Consider the following 19,209-nt stretch of genomic DNA (forward strand, 5'->3'; position numbering starts at 1 on the left):
CACACTAGTCGACGAGTTGCTTCCCCCCCACTTGCTGCCTCTATCAGAGAGAGGCAGTGGGGGGGGGGGGGAGAGTAAGGTGCAGGTACTGGGGGGAGCCATCTTAAAAGCTGGTTGCCCCCTGCTCCAACTCCGTTGGACTGGGCGAGGCACAGCAAGGGCATTTCAATCTTTGAAATGTACAAGAGTCCCCACTGAGGCTCTTTTACATTTCAAAGTGGAAGCACTGCATGGAGTCTGAGCTGGAGGCGGGGACAGACTCAGAGGCTCCATGTGGCATTTCAGCCCTACTGAGGCTCTTGTACATTTCAAAGACGGGATGCTGCGCAGCACTTCTGCCTTTGAAATGTAGCAACAGCCAAGCGGGCTCTTGCTACGTTTCAAAGTGGAAGTGCCCTTATCGATTAATCAAATAGTCAATGGAAATTCCATCGACTATTCTATTATTTGATTAATCTAATTTTAACATCCCTAATTGCCAATGACTGTCTGTGTGATCTTGGGAAAATCATTTATTGGCTCTGAACCTCATTTTCTCCATATGTAAAATGCCTGCAAGCCCATTAAGAGCTTCAAATAGAAATTGTTTCTATTTGAAAATTCTCTGAGTGCAAATGGGTGGCCATCGTTAGTTTTTCATTAGGATTTTGCATATGACTAAGTACTGATAAGTAAGGCAGTTCAGCCCATTAGCACAAAACCCCTGTCTTCACTTCAGGTTTGAAGATGGTTGCACTTACTGAACCCTGCTGTTTCTTGCCTGGGTTCTGATTGCCTGCTTCCTCCAAATACCTCACTCTAACTCTGGACAGTAATTTGTGTGACTTGGGGCATGAACTCTCATGACTTCCATAGTTGAATATATCAGTTTTATTTTAGGTGTTACATTCTCAGCACAAACTTAATTGCAGTAACAGTAGCAAGTGTCACTGCAAAACAGAGCAATTTAAATGTCACCTTGCTCTGAAAAACTAATTTGTTAATATAGTTTTATTAATCCAAAAGCATATGACCAAATATATATTGGATCTGCATGTGTTATGCTAATTAAGCGAGGCTTTGTGGCAGTCCATATTAGGGACCTATTTGTCCTTTTCCTGTTGATTTACTGGACTACTCAAAATAGATCTAAAAAGTGTCTGTATTTACACAGTCAATTTTCCATTGCTTTATTACTGATACATAGTTCAGCGTGATGGCTTGGTAGCTACAGAGATCGATTAAAAAATAGCCCTGTTTCTCTAGGGTGATGATAATCTGAAATTGCGCCACCACAATCTCTTCTTTTTATGCCATTTCTTCACAGGAAAAGAATTAGACGATAAGGATGGAGGGGGAAAAATTGTTCTCTGGCTGCAAATTTGGAATGCCCAGTGCTAGCCACTAGTGACTTCATTTATTTTATTGTTGGTCACTTTCCCTTTCTTGAAAGGGAGTTTATGATGATACAGTTCCTACATTCCCCAGCTTACTGTCTGTCTTTAATTAAATTATTTTGATACTGTCATCTCATGCAATCTTTTGTCTTTCAAGAGCATTTTGCAGGTAAATATTAGGGATGTGAATGGTTAATCCTTAACTGGTAAGATTAGTTAAGTAGAATAGTTGAGTAGCCAATAAGAATTCATATGGTTACTCAACTATTCAATTACCCGCTAGCTAACATCCCTACTCCCGAGCGCAGCAAGCTACAGGGCTGCAAAGCACCAGTGTGAACCAGGCTACAGTGCTGGGAGCAGCACTCCAAAGCACAGTTAGTTTCTCCCCTGGTGGAGGTAGTTTACCTAGAGCACTGGGACAGCGAGCTCTCCCAGCATTACTACCCTGACCACACGGTCATTTTCAAGCGCTGCCAGGGCTGAGCTGTTCTTTGAGAAGTGTTGAGAAAGCCTCAGTTAACTTGAATAGGAGCAGCTGGGCCAGTGCTGAGTGCTTTTTACATCTTCCCCTGACTGTATTTACAAATGCCCAGAGGTATTAATCGCATTAGGAAACACAGGAAAAAAGCCACAGGATGGTGCCTTTGGAAAAGCAAGTTACTAGATATTCTTTCACGGTGGAGAGTGCCCACCGCGCAAAAATGTCTTACTGCAAAAGGGCAAGAGTGCCTTGCAATGTGCTTAGAGCCAAGATCTAACTTTATATATGCAGGGAGTGGCCTCATTAAAATCAAAATAAATGGGGGAGAAAAATAAAACCAATACAATTCTTTGACAATGTCCAATATGCCCTAACAACAACAATACAAGTTTGTGCTGAACAAGCAACAAGTTGAGTTCAAGGTGGTTGTGCATATTTTACCAAGGTATAAAATCCTATTTAATTAGTTAACAGGTTAAACATTATGTTTAACCGGTTAACTGATTAAATGTGGAAGGGTGGGCTGGAGCATCCATGCCCGCAATGTGCTGGGATGCTGAGGGGGGGAGAGGGGAGAGGAGGGGATGCTGCTTTAGCCAGGTTGTAGCAATCCCAGGTCCTGCCTTCTCCAGCCCTAGCTGGTTAACCGTAACCGATAAGCATCACTCAGCAAAGGGTGATGCTTACCAGTTAAGGATTAACCATTCACATCCCTAATATTTACCTGCAAAATGCTCTTGAAAGACAAAAGATTGCATGAGATGACAGTATCAAAATAATTTCATTAAAGACAGACAGTAAGCTGGGGAATGTAGGAACTGTATCATCATAAACTCCCTTTCAAATACCAAGAAAGTGACCAACAATAAAATAAATGAAGTCACTATTGGCTACTCAACTATTCTACAGAAGCCAGTGCACTCCAGTCCTACTCCCAGAGAGCCCCCTGCCACCTTGCGCTGCTGCCTCGCTTCGGGGCCCAGCACCGAAGGGGGGGTCCCAGGCAGCAGCATGGGGTCCCAGGAGGGAGCTGGTCCACAAGGGGAACCAGTTTAAAAAGCAGCTCCCCATGTAGAATGGCTGCCTGCTGCTCCCCGCAGACAGAGGCTGCTATGGGAGGGCGGTTGGAGGTGGGTAGGCTGCCACGAAGTAGCCTCTGTCTGCAGCACTTTGGGCTGGCCATGGACTGAAGCTGCTCTGGCAGCAGCCGCTGTCTGTGCAGGAGCTTGAGTTTCTCGCAGACAGAAGCTACTCCGCAGGGAGAGGGCAGGTGGCACAACGGAGCCAGTGCTGGGGAGAGGGGGCTCCCCCCAGCATCAGCTCCTGCTTGACTCCCCCCTGTTCCCCGCTGCTGCCTCTGATACAGAGGCAGCAAGCGGGGAGAAATGTGTGTAGTTGACAAGATTAAGCCTAGGCTTATTGGTTAATCATATAGTCGACTACATGTTAACATTCCTACTCGGGAGAGAGGGATGTTTTTTCACACCCCTGAGCCTGTGGCAATATAGATTTAGCCTAAGTTAAGCTATTATTGAGTGATTTTTTTTGAAAACTCCACCTTCAAGCAGCATCTTATCATAGAATGCTCCTTTTTAATATTCAGCTAGCTGTGTAAAAATTGTATATTCCTGGTTTCCTGTTGTGTGAATATGAATTGTAATACAACTGAATGACAATTTAGTAGTAGTGTACTTGCAGCAATCCAAGTACTCAATGTCTTTTTTCGATGCATAATCCCTTGCATATATTAGAATTGCATCTGATGAACCAAAGGTGAATGTATTTCGGTCATCTTAAATCCTATTAAGGGATATTATGGTTATGAAATTTAAAGCACACCTCTTGCCTATTTTTCCAGAGGGGCACATGTTCCAAGCAGAAGCATTTGGTGTAAATCAGCTAGTTGAATGGGTACTTGGCTTGAAATCTTGGATAGGTGAAGAATTTAAAAGTTGACCCAGATGTTCCTAAATTGTCCAGCAAAGCAGAATCTACCTTCAGTGGGGTTTATTCTAACATTACTAGACATTCTAGTAACATTTGTATGTGTGTGGGGGGAGATTTTTATACAGCAGAAAGAATGTCTGATGAAATCCTTAAATAATTCTCTTTTTTGCCTCTTTGCCTTCTGATAATCCAAAAAGCCAAGTAAATGAGATTTTGGAATGCTTACAGCAGAGTTACAGTGAAGGCTAATGGGTGATAACCTTCCATCTGAGGGACCATATGATTGCCTCTATAGCAGGGGTGTCCAAACTTTTTTCAAAGAGGGCCAGATTTGAAGAAGTGAACATGCGTGAGGGCCGTCCCCGCACTCTCAGCCCCAAGGCGGAGGGCCCGCGGGGTCGGAGGCGGGCGGAGAGCGCAGGACACGCCGGCCTCACGGCGGCCCGGCGGGGCAGGGCAAACCCGCAGCCGAGCGGGGCTGCGGACATGCCCTACAGGGCAGGCTCTAGGACCGCGGAGGCCATGGGCGGTGGCGGCGGCGTGGCCGGAAGCGGCGCGCTGGGCGCGCCAGTTCAAAAGAGCGCCGGGGAGCCAGGAGAGGGGGAGGAAGCGGGGGCTGTATTAAACCGGAACACGGGCCGCAATTGGCCCGCGGGCCGGACTTTGGACATGCCTGCTCTATAGTTAAAGATTTGAGGGGAGGAAATATGTAAATGTATGTTAAAATTTGTGCTAGACTGAGGAATTAGTTAATTGCAGAGATGTGCCTTTGCCATCAATGTAATTCTGAGGTCTGCGTAATGGTCTGCTATCACTGCACAATGCAAAAATCTGTTGTTCCTGGCGTTACAGGATTGAGGACAATTAAGACTGTTGAAAGAAACAAAAGGACATACAAAGAAAGGGACAAATATATGCTCTCCCTAATAACTAACTCTGTGTATGTTATTACTTTGGGATCATAGTGTGATGGCTGGCCATGGTGAAAATTCCCTGTAGTTCAATTTGAAGGACAAGTTGTTACTTTTTCTGGGTCTGATTGGGTCCAACGTCACAGAAAAAAAATACCTGTAGCCATGGGTCTCAACGCCCAGATCAACTGACTGGGGCTCATGCTGCAAAGGTAAAAATAGCCATTGAGATGTTAACTCTCTGGCTGGGATCTGAAACCTGGCAAAGGAGGGGATTTTTGGAAGCGGAGCCCCCACCTGAGCTGGAATGTCGACACTGCAATTTTTATTCCTGCAGCACAAGCCCGAGTCTGATCCAGGCTCCAAGACTCACTGCTGCTGGTTTTATGCTGGGTAGACATCATCCCCCTTGAGGGTTAAAATTGTTTGATTAGGTTGCAAAAGAGGCCTTGTGGCAAGGGCTGCAAGTTGCAGGAACTTGAGAATGTTGGCCGAGCTGCGTGCCAGGCATTGTCACTTAGATGTGAGATCCATGTTAGACAGCTGTGAGTCTTGGGCACTTGGCAAATAGGACAGGGCAAAGTGACTTCCTTTTGTGTATCCTGTGCCTTTTTTTGGTAGTTGGTTCAGCAGGTTCTTTCCCAACTTTATTCCCCTACTGATGAGTCTGCCTTCTGTATCCAGGGGTCTTACACAGTTCTTAGGCACGGTACCAGAATTAGTTGGTGTCAATTCTCCTTCCCCGGAGCAGCAGAATATTCATCAAGGCTTCTTCCACTTTGGTTTTGCCAGTATCTCAGGAGAAAGAGACTGCACTTGTCAGCATTGTGGCATCAGATCACGAGAAGATGTATCAGAACAGGAATCATTTGCATACTGAGTACATGAGGGCAGTGTGTAATGGAAAGAGCAGACTTTACCAATGCTGTATCCAAATAGTCATATACAACACCTACATCTTTCCGATGTTATCAGTCAGTAAGATGTTGGAAACAGCCACAGTGCTCCTCCCTGGCTGCTTTGCAAGTCTGATCTACTTGCCTTCATAGAGATCTCAGTGTTTGTATCTCATACAACTATGAGACTTGTTTGTAATGGCAGCTGACTAATTTGTTTTTAGGTGATCATGTTTGTCTATGATTTTGATGCCTCTTGGTAGCTGCACATCTGCACCTACTCCTTTTCCTCTCGCATCCTTTCCCTTCTTCCTGTTTCCTTCTATCTGCAAAACCCAGTCACAGAGATGAGTGAGAAATGTGCTTCCTCACTGGGTCCCAGTGAAAATCCGTTTTGCGGAAGCAGGAAGAATGCTCCTTAGAAATCCTTGAAAACCTGATATCAAACCTGGATTGAATTTGGATGCGAATATGCAATGGAAAGACAGATTTTCACCCCTATTTTAAGGTACAGGTTGAACCTCTGTAGTCCAGCACTCTCTGGTCTGGCAACATCTGGGGTCCGGCATGATTTTATTTAGCCAGATGTCCACTTTTCATGGGTGTGGCCAAGTTTCCCGCATTCCCATAAAGATTGCTTACAGTACCCAGTCCTGGTGCTCAGTGTTCTGTGGTGTTATTTAGCTCTAATTTACCCCTAAATGTCTTGTAAGACCCCAGCAAGCAGTGGAAGTGTTATTAATGCTGCTAGACAATATTGACTTCCCATGGTTCAGCAAATTTTTTGGTTCGGCACTGGTCAGGTCCTGAGTGTGCTGAACTAGAGAGGTTCCACCTGTATAAGCATAAGAAAGCAGAACCAGAGCTGAACCCTCAGTCTTTCCTCTGAATTTTTTGATGTTTGAATTGAGTGCTTGACTTCCCAACCTTGACACTGCATTGCATTGGCCATTTGCCAGCACCACACAGTTCTGTACTCTGCTTTGTTGTTGTTAATTAATTATATATCACTGTAAATGTGTATGATATGTAAAAACAAGCAGCAACAAAGGTGTCTGCCCTAAGTACTTACAATCAAATGTGACAAGGACACAACATAAAGGATGCCATAAAGTAGTGGTGAGGTCGGAGGTCAGAGTACACACTAGAGGAGAATCCTTCATCAGTGCTTGGCCCAGAGAGCAGAGTGCATGTGCTTTGCCTATATGTTTTATTAGTTACATTTTTGCATCATGTTGTCCTTTTGTTCGTGGCCCAAATGTTAGTGGGGGGAAGGGCATTTTCAAAAAGGGATTTGATTGGAGATGGTTGCTGACAGGTACATGAGAAGTGGGAGAATTACATAAGTGCAAGGGGAAATTTGCAAAGATACGTGGAGTCAGAAGGCTAAAGAATGATGACAAAGGAAACAAGGCGGAAGAGTTGGAAGGACTGAAGGAAAAGGTAGCAACAGGAGCCCGAACTAAGAAGAACCCTGACTGTGGGTCAGAGTTATGAGCTCAACACAGAAGGTAGAGGGGAACCAGAGACAAAACTTGAAGAGGGAGGTGACAGACACTGGGCATGGAAAGAGAGATTTAGCAGCAGGTGAGCATCAAGGAGAGGCCTAAGTAAAGAAGGCTGCAGTAGGCCAGGTGAAAAGGAACCAAAGAATTTGGCAACTGTGATGGAAATGAAAGGGTGGATCTTAAAGATGCTATAGAGGAGCAAGAGGTAATAACAGGTGGCTAGGCAGTGGGGAGGAGTAAACGAGAGCCTAATGTGAAACTAGCATTAGGGGTTTGGATTATGGAGAACAGTGGAGTTTATCACAGTTTCAGGGCACATCTGTATTCCCCCCTCTCTCTCACCAGCACACCCATTCTGCAATCCGCTTAAGGAATGCCCAGTCAGATACCAGACTCCCAGCCATCCCTGGGCTTTCGGTAGGGATCCAAGCCACCCCCTTCTGACTGGTGCCATACACTGAGATATTCCCAGCAAGTTAGTCCACCTAAAGGCCAGTGCCTGCATTTTGCTTTCTTTCCATGATCAGTGTTTTGCCAGGCATTGCTTGTAATCACACAGTTCTTTCTAAGCAACGTATATATATTGTTAGGATAAAAGCATCACAGAAGAAAAATATGCACACAAGATAGGTCCCTACATGCCTACTAATATATGTACCAGAAATCGCTCATTAATGTTATGGGGCCCTGGTAGATCAATGCCCATCCAGCCCCTCCTTTTAGGGTTAGGGTTCCCTAGCACTAATGATCATGTCTGATGAATCTAAGGGAAGACCCTGTGCTTGTTTATACTCAGCCTTTATATAGCCCACTTTTTCTCATTGTCTTTGGTCTCTGGGAAACCCAGTTGGAACACATACATGCACACCGCCCCTGGGGTGGAACCTCTCTGGGGTTGTTTATAGTTTCAGTGATGTGTGTTAGTCACCCCGCCACTGTTTTTAGTACCTGGAGGAGCTAATCACATTCATCCCTAAACCATTCATACATTTAAATTCAGTGATCCCCAAAGATACCTCATGGAGTTGCGTTATCTGCCACAGAGTTACTCACAGAGCTGGCAAGAGGAAGAGGGCTTGGGGAGCAGCAGCTGAGTTTCATTTCTACCGTGCTGCATAGGCCGCTGTTTCTGATGCAGTAACTCTTAACCAAATGCTAGTGCAGTGCGCACGTGGTCTCATTTGGAATCTCTGACTCCAGCACTGGATAAAACATATAAAAGCAGCCCATAATGTTAACCACACCAGGATTACCCACTCATTTGATTATGCTGAAACACAGGGCAAGTGCTGGGCACTACATTGCTCAAGGGATTAGTAATAGAATATTGAGCCGTTTGGCTGGAGGTGACCTGTGAAACTGAGACGATGGTCTCAAACTGTTTCCTCGTGGACAAGTTTTCAGGGAGCAAGAGACTACTGTTACAGTTGGCATCTTCAATTTCTGTCTGCTCAAACAGCCCAGAGAATGAATCCTGCCCTCTCCACTCTCAGACTGCTGTCAGTCAAAACTGAAGGTATATTGATGGGGCAGCAAGGGGATTTTTTCCCCCTGATCACTGCTCCCACTTGACCTGTGAATGCTGAGAATAAAGCTGACAACTTTCAGGAATGCTACAGTCTCTTTGTTTAAAACAACAACAACAAAGCTCTGCATTTATTGACAATTGAAAAAATGTGCAACAATCTAGTATTCCAGGCAGATGCAAAAATTATTTTTATATGAGCAGTTGCGATTCAGGCTGATGTCCATAAACTCTGAGAGTTAATTTCACTAGATTCATTGTCCATCAGCGTGGTGGTCCCTTTCTTTCTGAGGATTAGAGTAGCCTAGAGATTGGATGGATAGTTTTCAGGCCTAGAGTTCTTTTTGGGTGGTTTGAGTTCTTTCCTCATTCCCATCACAATGGAAGGTGAGACCTCCTATGGTAGACAGGTACAAAAGGATAAAAAATGCCTGATGAATGTTCTCACTCGTATGCACACCCATCCTGTCAAACTGCTTGGCATCAGCGCTATATCCTAGGTTCCCTTGAAATGGGATTTTTCTACCCTACTCTCTAGTTTTGGTACTTCCATTGCCTGCCTTAGAAAACACTTCCTGCATCTTCTGAGAGTCTGACTTTTGGAATCATACAGCATTCCAGAGCCTTCTCCCTGGGGTCCTCCCCCCAAATACCTAACTTCTATTGGAACTCTCCTTTGGGAATTGGTGTGACATTTTATCCAATTGGGGATCAGTAGCTCAGAGATCAGTCCCTATACATGCAGGGGAAGACATCTTTCCTCTACACCTATGGTACATTTACTCTCATCTAGCCATGTGCGTTTGCAAAATATTCATCCCATTGATTCTGGCTTCCCATAACCTTAAAGATTCATTTATTTTCATTTGAGTCTTGTCCTGTGTAACTCGTGGTGTTCGGGGAAGAAGCAGAAGTGCTGCTTGTGCCTTGCCCGTACAATAAAGAGTTTGTGCTCCCAGTGAGAAACCCATGAAAATGCCATCAAGAGGTTTAGAAGGACCAAACATTGCTAGTGCAGGTTGGGGAAGATGACTGAGGAAACAGCCTGCTGCAGATGTATCTGATAGAAGTTCAGAAGCAAGTCTACTGGAGAGCTGCTTCATAGCATGTCTTCAGTGCGTTCCCATCTGCAGCCGAGACTGTCAGCAACAGTAACGTATGCATAAGAACTCTGGCCTGAGGATGCAAAGACCCCTTTCCACAGCTTTCCTTTCTGGCAGCTATGTGCATGGCAGAGAATTGCCAGTACTGTAGCATTTTATCTAGAGATTCCATTTGCTGCACTATATATATTTGGGAAGAAAGAGGCTAGGTTTGAAACTTTGGTTGGTGCAGCTTATTTAATGCTATAGTTATCTCTTTATTTGGGGAAATATGACGTGAAAATACTTGAAATATTATATTGGAACACAAGTTGGCCCATTCCCTTGTTGCATAATATCTGGCAGTTTGTAGCATCTAATATTTCATTGACATTCAAATCCAGTAACTACAGAGAGGAGGAGCATTATAGATACTTGATCTCATAGTCCAGCACATGCTGGATTCTAAAATTGCCTGTCCCAAAATTTGTCACTGTTCTGCGTTTTACAGATGATTTGCTACATGTAAGCTGCTGACAGATAGTATCTCAAAGATCTTGAACATTTGACCTCTTTCACTTCGGAGGGTCCTTAGTTCATTTTGCGTTCCACTGCAAAGATCAAATGTCTGTTCTCCTCTAGTATTTAAATTATTAAACTGTAATTTCGAGATGTCTTGTTCATCAGTGGATTGGGAAAAGCTACGACTCTGAAAATGTTAATATGCTAGTAAATAGGAATGTAAAATCCCATTTTATTGGTTAACTAGTTAAATATTATGTTTAATTGGTTAACCAATTAAAGGAAGGCATAGACAGGGGGAGTAAGGCCCCTGTATGTGGGGTAGGCATGTAAAATCCTGTTTAATTGGCTAACCAGTTAAACATACTGTTTAATCAGTTAACAGGTTAAAGGGGGGTGAGTGGATGGACCACTCCAGCCAGCTGGAGCAGACCCACAACCTGCCGCTGGGCTGGAGGCAGGATGACTGGAACAGCCCCTGTCCACAGCGAGTCCCACCCTTCCTTTCCCCCCCCCCCCCATCCCCCCTCCCCGCAGGGCTGGAACAGTCCTCTGCCCGCGGCAGTTGGGGAGGTGCTCCAACCGCCATTGGTTAATGGTTAACTGGAACTGGTAATCAGCTAACCGGTTAACCTTTCACATTCCTACTAATCAAGAGAAATGATTAGGGTTTGCAAAATGCTCACTTTTTAGCCTCTCATTTAATGCACAGAAATTTTTTCTTTTACATAAAATGCATTTAATATACTTATAACCTGAAGTAAGCCTAGCTATTGCCAAATCTTCTTATAGGAACTTGCAACATCTGATGGAAAATATAAAGCTGAAATGTGGTTTGCCTGCAAAAGCTGCTGTAACCCTGTGGATTCAATGTGGTTTTTTATCACATGATGCCTTGCCTAGCTTGGGACATTGTTGTTTGTGTCAGAGATAAAATGCAATTCTGGTTCACGAGTTCCTACTAAAGTCATATGATTATTGTTCACATGTTCCAGCCATTGTATGCACGGTGCAAGAAATATGAGACATTAGCAAATCTACACGTTGCATGAGTTCAGCGTGCTCCTCATGAGGATTAGTGTGTCATAATGCGAGGTGGTTACTCAGAGAGGGAGCTTGTGTAAAGCACAGGCCTCAGGGTCAGGAGAATGCTTTTCCAGTCCTAGACCTGCCCCAAACTCACGAGTTTGTCAGTATGTTTTTCCTTAACCTCTTTCCCACAGGAGCAGCTTCACAAGTGACAGCACTAGTGCAAACACTAGTGCGGGTAACATGATGGAAAAATGTCAGTGAGTGTGTGTGCCCTGTTTAACTTGGGGACAGATTATAGCAATCTGGTAGCCTACATGCACTATGACACATGGGGCTGCACACCCCATTTGCACTGGCCTCTACCTTGCCCAGGGAGGGAGGGGCAGAAACATGATGCTCCTTTCTCCCTCTGCCTCTCCACCACCACCGCTGCTGAAGCAGCAGGGGTCCATCTTTTCCCTGCACTGGACCAGTGGAAGTGGCAGAGATCTAGTACTCATCCTGGCAGCTGACATTATCAGCTTGGAGGAATGGGCGGAGTCCCCTTGCACTTTTCTCCTTTTGCCAGCTGACGCATGCACCGAGCATCTTGCTGGGGTGGAATCGGAGGGATGCCCAAAGCAGGGGTTGGGCATTCAAGTCCCATTGAGATGTCTAGGACAATTTGCACCTCTTAGAACCATTGTTTCTGGCCCTTTGCAGACTTTGCAACAGTTACACTTGGGTTGCATTTCCAGGCTTTTCTTCCTTGTCAGTAGGGTTAAAAACCTGAATTTGCCTGTACAAAGTGCAGTGCCGATCACGGGACTATATGAATACTTAGTAGGTATGTAAGGCAGGGAGAAAGCAGGTGAAATCTGTTGTTCCTTGTCTTGTATTCACCCCTTTTCATGCCACCCATTCTCTGACTCCCCATAATTCATTCTTTGTAAAACTTCAAAGCAGTTTGGCTGCCTGCAATTTCTTAAGGCAATGAACAGGGATGGTTATGTAAGTAAAGTAGGCCAGCCTCCTTCACCATAGCCAGTCTGTAGAAGAAGTAAATCCTCGCTCTGGGAATACAAGGCCAGATCGTTCCGGTGCCATTCAGCAATGTTGCTGATGATGTGAGCTGGTCTGTGACAAGCTTGTGGTCTGTGTTTCAGAAACTCTGTAGCGATGCTCAGGTGAGAGTCTTTGGGAAATGTTGCCACCTGAAGCCTGGAGGAGACAGCTCCTCTTCATTGGACAGCTCCATCAATTCATCCTCCTCCTCGTCTGACACGAAAGAACAGTGCCCAAAATATCAGGTGAGAATTCTTTAATGTGACTTCAATCTTACCAAATTTTGCAGCAGATGTATCAAAGGTTTTAAAAGACTTACAATGAGAGACAGCCAAGGGCAGGAGTTTTTCTTTAAGGTTTAGGTTAAGGTTCAATTGTGAATTGAGACTAGGTATGTTAACAGTTAACTGGTTAGCCAGTTATCTGGTAAGCACCTTAAGGGAGTGATGCTTACCGGGTAATGGTTAACCAGTGTGTGGGGGCACCCCCCTCACCAGACCCCTGCACAGGGCCGGAAGTGGCATCCCCAGACAGAAATGACCTCAGAAGCAGCAGCAGCTCTGCTGACCCTGCACAGGACTGCTGCTTCTGACCCTGCACGGGCTAGGAACCCAGTAGACCATGCCGGGCTGCAAGCAATTGGGTTGGAGAAGCCCCTACCCCTGTTTAATCAGTTAACTGGCTCAACTTAACATTCACCCATTTAACTAATTAAATGTGATTTTACATCCCAAATTGAAACCAGGATTTGGGGTTCAAGGGCACTAAAACATGGTAAACTGTTCTCTCAAGAGTGTGAGAGTTCTGCTGTTTTGTGTCATATTTGATTGAATGAGGCTAGACATTAAGCCCCTTCCATGGAATGAAACTTTGGACTAAAGCCATAATGGTAGGTTAACACATTTTGTCCCTTAGAGTATTTGAACATAGGGCTACCAGGTGTCCAGTTTTTGCCCAGACAGTCCATTATTTCTGGCCCCCGTCTGGTTAAAAAAAACAGAAAATACCGGACATGTAAAATGGACGGAAGGCTGGTGGAGACATTCTTAAAGGTGCTCCCAGTTTTTTTGTTTGGTTGGTTGGTTGGGTTTTTTTGGTCAACAAGTTTGGTCTCCCTTTTTTTTTTTTTTTTTTTTTTTTTTGCTCAACCAAGTTTTTTTCCGGCCATGTTCGGGATTTTTGGTGAAAGCATCTGTTAAGTCTATTTGAACTTGCATTGATAGATAGTATGGGCCCTTCTCTAGTGATGGACCCTAAGCTTCATGGTACATTTAAATATTCTGAATTAAAAATATATTTGTTGGGGTTGGTCCTGCTTTGAGCAGGCAGTTGGACTCAACCTCCTGAGGTCTCTTCCAGCCCTAGTATTCTATGATTCTGTGATTTAAAGTCAAATGTTCTATGTCGGGGAAACTTTTTTTAAAAAGTAATGTGTGTCAAAATATAGCGGCCTGTAGATTAAGACTATGTATAACTTGAGTTAAACTTTACAAAAGAGTCAAGGTTTTTGATACAAGAGTAGCCAGAGTCATCTGACTTGGATATATTTCTGTCATCTCAGCTTCCACGGATCACAAGCATTTTATATTAAGCCATTCTAAAATAGAACTGAGCCTTTACACTCTTTGTAATGAATTAATTGCATGTTTGAGGGACACAGCCCCTTACACAACCTATTTTGAGGTACAGTACTACTGATGTCTTAACCTACCAGAGATATAAATGAACAAACTTTCTGCGCTTATTTATCCAACATCACATTAGCTGTTGCTATATTTGACCAGAAATGTGTTCCCTTTGTCTTATCTTACACATACCGCTCCTCTCAATAGTTTCAATAAGGTGACTGAAGTCCTGTTTGCCCTTTTACCTTTCCTCGGAAGGACATTTTGTCTGGTTTTGAAAGGAAAAGCTATTCCATTTCTTTTGATGTACTTCCACAACATCCTGTGTAACCAAAATAACATTATGCTCCCCAACGTCTAGACCTACAGCTACTTATTCTCTTGTCAATTGGGCAGGCTATGTACAGACACCGATTAGCATTATCTGGAGAATAAAGGTGTTTATATTGCAACCTTTGCAATTGCAAAGTGGAAGCCACAATAACTTAATGCTAATATAACATTTTTTAATACTTTTATTCAAATATATGTGACCATGATGTGGGTGATTTAACTTGTTTTTCGTTCTAAGGAGGATGAAATACAGTGCTTTGTCCCAGGTTGCTGTGTGGTATTTTAATTATGTCCCCTCTAAAGCCCTCTCAAATGTCACTAGAATACATTAAGATGTACCTAAATAAGATCTGAAACAGCTAATGGTTACTTGCAGATGACTTCCCAGAGTACGATGCACTTGTACCTGGTAGTGTTTGCAAGTTCTTGCCCTAGTATTTTTGTTCTTATTCTAGTTATATGTGCAAGTAGAAATGTAAAATGCTATAAATATAGAAGCTATAAATGTGACTTCTGAATCATGCAACGTTACTGATTCTAATATGCTAATGTATAATCATAAACACTTTTTATGATCTGTTTTTGTGAGCTCATAAATTTGACCGACAGATTTGGTTTGTTTCCAAGTCATCCTTCCCTTGCAGGGAGCCCTTTTGCCATACACTCTTCAGTTATTACTCATGTGAGTTTTTTAATTTTTAAACCCCTTTTCTTGGCTGATGGCACTTCACTTTAGCCTTTGGTAACCTGTTTTCTAGAGCTTGAAGGCCCAGGTGGTTGGACAGCAGCAGAGTTTCCACAATAAATGTGGGCATCTGTAGTAATGCATGACAGAGTAATCCTCATTAGACACATATGAAGGCCAAACCAAAAGCAGGACAGCGATGCATCTCATCAGTACCTTTGGCTTCAGTGGAGCTTCTTTTCGGTCTTTCAGTAGAAAGATGAAATGCTATAATTAGGTGTGAAATGAGCGGATTTTCATTTCTCATGACGTTTCCCAGATAGGCTCAATAATTTATGTCTAAGTATTTCCCCTCCAGTTTTATTAACTTAAATTGTCACACTGTCACAAAATTAAAACCAAACAACCCTCAAATGTTTTGTACTTATTTAAAACATAACTCCTGCAACTTGTATTCGTAGATGAAAAATCATCATATTTTCCACCTAATAATTTGCAATAATAGTTATTCAGTGTTCCAGGTAAAAAGTACTTTGCTAGAGCCACGCTCATTTTTTTAAGCTTGTGGCGATATTTACTGATTACAATCTAATCTTTCTAAGACAACCTACAGTGCACCTTGCCAATTATGCAATATGAGACCAGGAGAGATGAAGATGGGAATTCATCCATGAGCCTGGTTGTAATCAGTTTTTGCCCTGACACATGAAGATTAATAGTCTCTGTAATTATATCTTCATTTTTATAGTGGCTGTTGCTATTTTTATTCATGCCCCCATCTTTTTTGGGCTCCTGGAGTGGTAGTGAGTTGCAGAAGTTAGATGGGTATTCGGTTAAAATATGATGACCTTAGTAATGGATCCTTCTTGTAAACTGCTTTGAAGATTCAAAGAGCTAAGTAGTGAAAAGTGTTATATTTTCAATGAGTTTTCTTCGAGTTTCAGAATATCTCCGTATTTTTATTTTGGTGGATAGAGCAAGTAGAAGAATCCAGTGACCTTCGTGGCAAGGGCCCCTCTTTCCCTGGCCAGAGTTTGGGCTGGCAGCTTTTCCTCTTTGCCAGGGGCTGGGCTTGCAGCTGGTTTCTGGGGTAGGAAGCCCAGCCACTCCTTCTGGAACTCCCTCCCCTGCTGTCTCTAGCTCTATAACTGTTGGTAGAGGTGGAGGTGGAGGTGGGGCTGGGGCTGGGGCTGGGGGCTCGGGCTCTCCACTACCATCTTCTAAGTGGGAGGCTTTTAAAGGCCTCCAGCAGGCCTTTGGCAAGCCTGAAGTGGAGTCAGCTGGCCTCAGTCTTCCTGGGCCAGCTCCCTGCCAGCTGCTCCTAATAGTCTTACAGCCTTCCACCTCTAATTAGCAGAGGAGTACAGATAGTTCGGAATGGCTACGTAGTTCGAACTATCCAGCCCGTGCCACGTGTAGCCGCGCGGCACGGGGTTCGCACTAGCCGGCTTTTAAAAATGGCGGCGCCGGCTTTATGCTAATGAAGCCCGGGAAATTCAAATCCCGGGCTTCATTAGCAAGTTCGGTATGCATACATTACCCCGCTAGTTCGAACTAGTGGGGTAGTGTAGACATACCCTTTCTGATTTTGCCCTGGCTCACTCTGTGACATTGTAGTCACCTAAATAATCAGTCCAGCTTTTCCCAGAGAGTGCACAAACCCAGCCCTATAGATTTCAACAGGCACTGTTGTGTGCTTAGCACCTTGCAACTATCAGCGCACGTAGGATCTAATTTTAGGCAAATGTTGTTCCAAGTTCTTTGTTCCACCATCTGGAGTTGACAAATTCCGAGGATGTGGCTTGTTGTTGTTTTGCCCAGTGCCCAAGTGCAGCCGCTTGGAAGTACCTGACCTTTGGGAGTCCTTATGGCATTTAATTTAGTTAGGGTCAGGAACAGCAAGGATGGAGCCGGTGCTGGGATTCTGGAAAGTCATTGGGGTAGGGTGGAGGAACTGCCACCAGAAAAAGCACATGACTACAAAAAGTGACCTTGCTCACTCATGAATATGTTTAGAAAGACAGCACATAGATGGGGGGAAGGAGTGGCATGAGCTTTTTGTCAGCTGCAAGGGCATCTCCGGTTGATAAGCCTTGGTAACTTTTTAATTTTAGTCTGAAGATCTTTGCTTGTTGTGTGCAGGACTTTTATCTAGCATATGATGCTATATAATGACATTCCTCCTTTGTGCTTAATCAGTATCTCTTAGGGTAAACTCTCACCAGTCAAGTAACAGGAAATGCATGATTACTTGTAGCAGTATGTGTGCTTTCCTTGTACTGAAGGAGGTGATCAGCACAACAGCTATAGACAGAAGTGTGTCAAATGCAAAATATTATGCACAGGTGATTGAGTCAACCCTTAACTTGTCAAAAAGCCACTGGTCCAGTCCACCCCAAATCCATGATCTCCATAAAGCGATAGCTAGTAAACATAGCTCTTCTCACTCTTTTGATCAAATAAAAGTTAAGTTTGGTTTCTAAGGCTCTCATTTAAGAAAACAGACTTTTATTTGTATCAGTGGATGAAAAAGAATGTATTCCAGAAATAATTACTATTTTAAGATACTCAGAATTAATTGGACTTTTAATATACTTCGTTTTTTGGAATATTTACAAATATATTTTAACGTATAGAAAAACCCTTTCAGGTCCCCTGTTAGAATTGCTACTTAATTTTAAAAATCTTATTTCCTCAGTACGCGCCATATTAGGGAAACCACATTCGCCCTCTGAACGCACAGTTGCTAGAGCTTAGAAAAAAGCAGTTCCTCCAACTCCCAAATGTCACATATGTAGTAGAACCTCAGAATAACAAACAGCTTGGGAATGGAGGTTGTCTGTAACTCTGACGTGTTCGTAACTCTGAGTACAGGCGCTGATTCTGTGATTGCTTCAGCCTTGAAGCACCTACAGAGAAAAATTAATGGGTGCTCAGCACTCACCGGCAGCCAAGCTCCTCCACCTCATGGCACCTCTTCCCCTCCAGTGACCCACACTGATTCCTGTCCTTCCCTCCCAGTACCTCCTGCCCACTGCAAATACCTGTTTCACAGCACTGGGGACACTCTGGAAGGGAGAAGGAAGAAAGGGGACGTGGTGCATTCATGGGAAGAGGTGGGGTAGGGATGGGGAGGGACTTGAAGGAAAGGGATGGAATGTTGGTGGTATGGAGCAAGGGTGGGAAGAAGCAGCATGGAGCCTTAGGGAAAGGGTGAACCAGGTGTGGGAAGAGACAGGGTGGGGATTTGAGGGAAGGAGTGGAGCAGGTGCAGGAAGCGGTGAGGGTTGGGGACAATGGGTGAGGAGAGGTCGAGCACCCCCTAGCTAGAAGAGAAATTGGCACCAATGACTCTGAGGTTCTACTGTACATTGTGAATCTAATCTAAAGGCCCTTGAAGTCAATGGAAGGACCTCACATGATCTTCAGTGAGCCATGGATCAGGCCCTACGGAAGAAATCAAACAAATTTAGGGAGCCTTCACTTTGATATTTGGATTATTTGAGAAACAAGAATGAACATGCTTTGATTACTCTAAGACCCAAAGAAGATAAATAAACATTTCTACTCCTACTACATTGCAAGAACTGTTTTGTCTGTTCAGTCTTCATCTTCTGCTTAAAATGATTTTCCAAACCACGTGTTTTACAGTAAGTACAGTAAAACTCCAATAGTCCGGCATCCAATTGTACAGCACTCCCAATAGTCTGGCATCAAAATGGCAAGAGCCTAGTGAGTGAGCTTCGGCAAAAAATGAGTCACAAGGCAGCAGCGGCAGCAGCTGAACTGAGCAAAAAGGGTTAAAAAAACTAAAACTTTACAGTATACTGTATGCAGTATGTACAATAAAAAGGGTTAAAAGCACTTTATATACAGTATATACTGTATACAGTATATATATATATAACCAGTTTATAGTACCTCCTGATAGTCCGGCATATCCGATAATCCGGCACCATCTAGGTCCCAAAGGTTCTGGATTATTGGAAGTCTACTGTATGTATAAACTGGGTTGTTAGTGGTGTGATAGTCCATTGTTTCTTTATTATATTCTGTAATTGAGTCTTGATTTTTTTCCCCAGGCTTCGATAGGCATTATATCTGGTATGACTATGGTGTAGGCCTGTCAGATATTAGTTAAGTGTTTGAGATTTGTATGTGATATTAACTTTGTATTTACTAAAAATAATTAGAGGAAATAATTTTTGTAAAAGAAACACACGCACACACTCTCACTCA

General features: G+C 43.7%; 1 protein-coding gene across 4 annotated transcripts in view; it reads left to right on the top strand.

Annotated features, from left to right (window-relative positions):
* FNIP1 (folliculin interacting protein 1) overlaps positions 1-19,209 on the top strand; it is a 99,538-nt gene that overhangs the window by 41,411 nt on the left and 38,918 nt on the right. For all 4 annotated transcript variants that reach the window (XR_003087990.2, XM_006116070.4, XM_006116071.4 and 1 more), the window contains exon 3: positions 12,429-12,572. Coding sequence is in view for 3 of the 4 variants with exons in the window: in XM_006116070.4 (XP_006116132.1) it covers positions 12,429-12,572 (144 nt within the window). In the remaining variant the exon portion in view is untranslated. The remainder of the gene's footprint in view (positions 1-12,428; positions 12,573-19,209) is intronic.

Source organism: Pelodiscus sinensis, chromosome 17 (genome assembly GCF_049634645.1).
Source record: "Pelodiscus sinensis isolate JC-2024 chromosome 17, ASM4963464v1, whole genome shotgun sequence".
Classification (NCBI taxonomy): Eukaryota; Metazoa; Chordata; order Testudines; family Trionychidae; genus Pelodiscus; species Pelodiscus sinensis.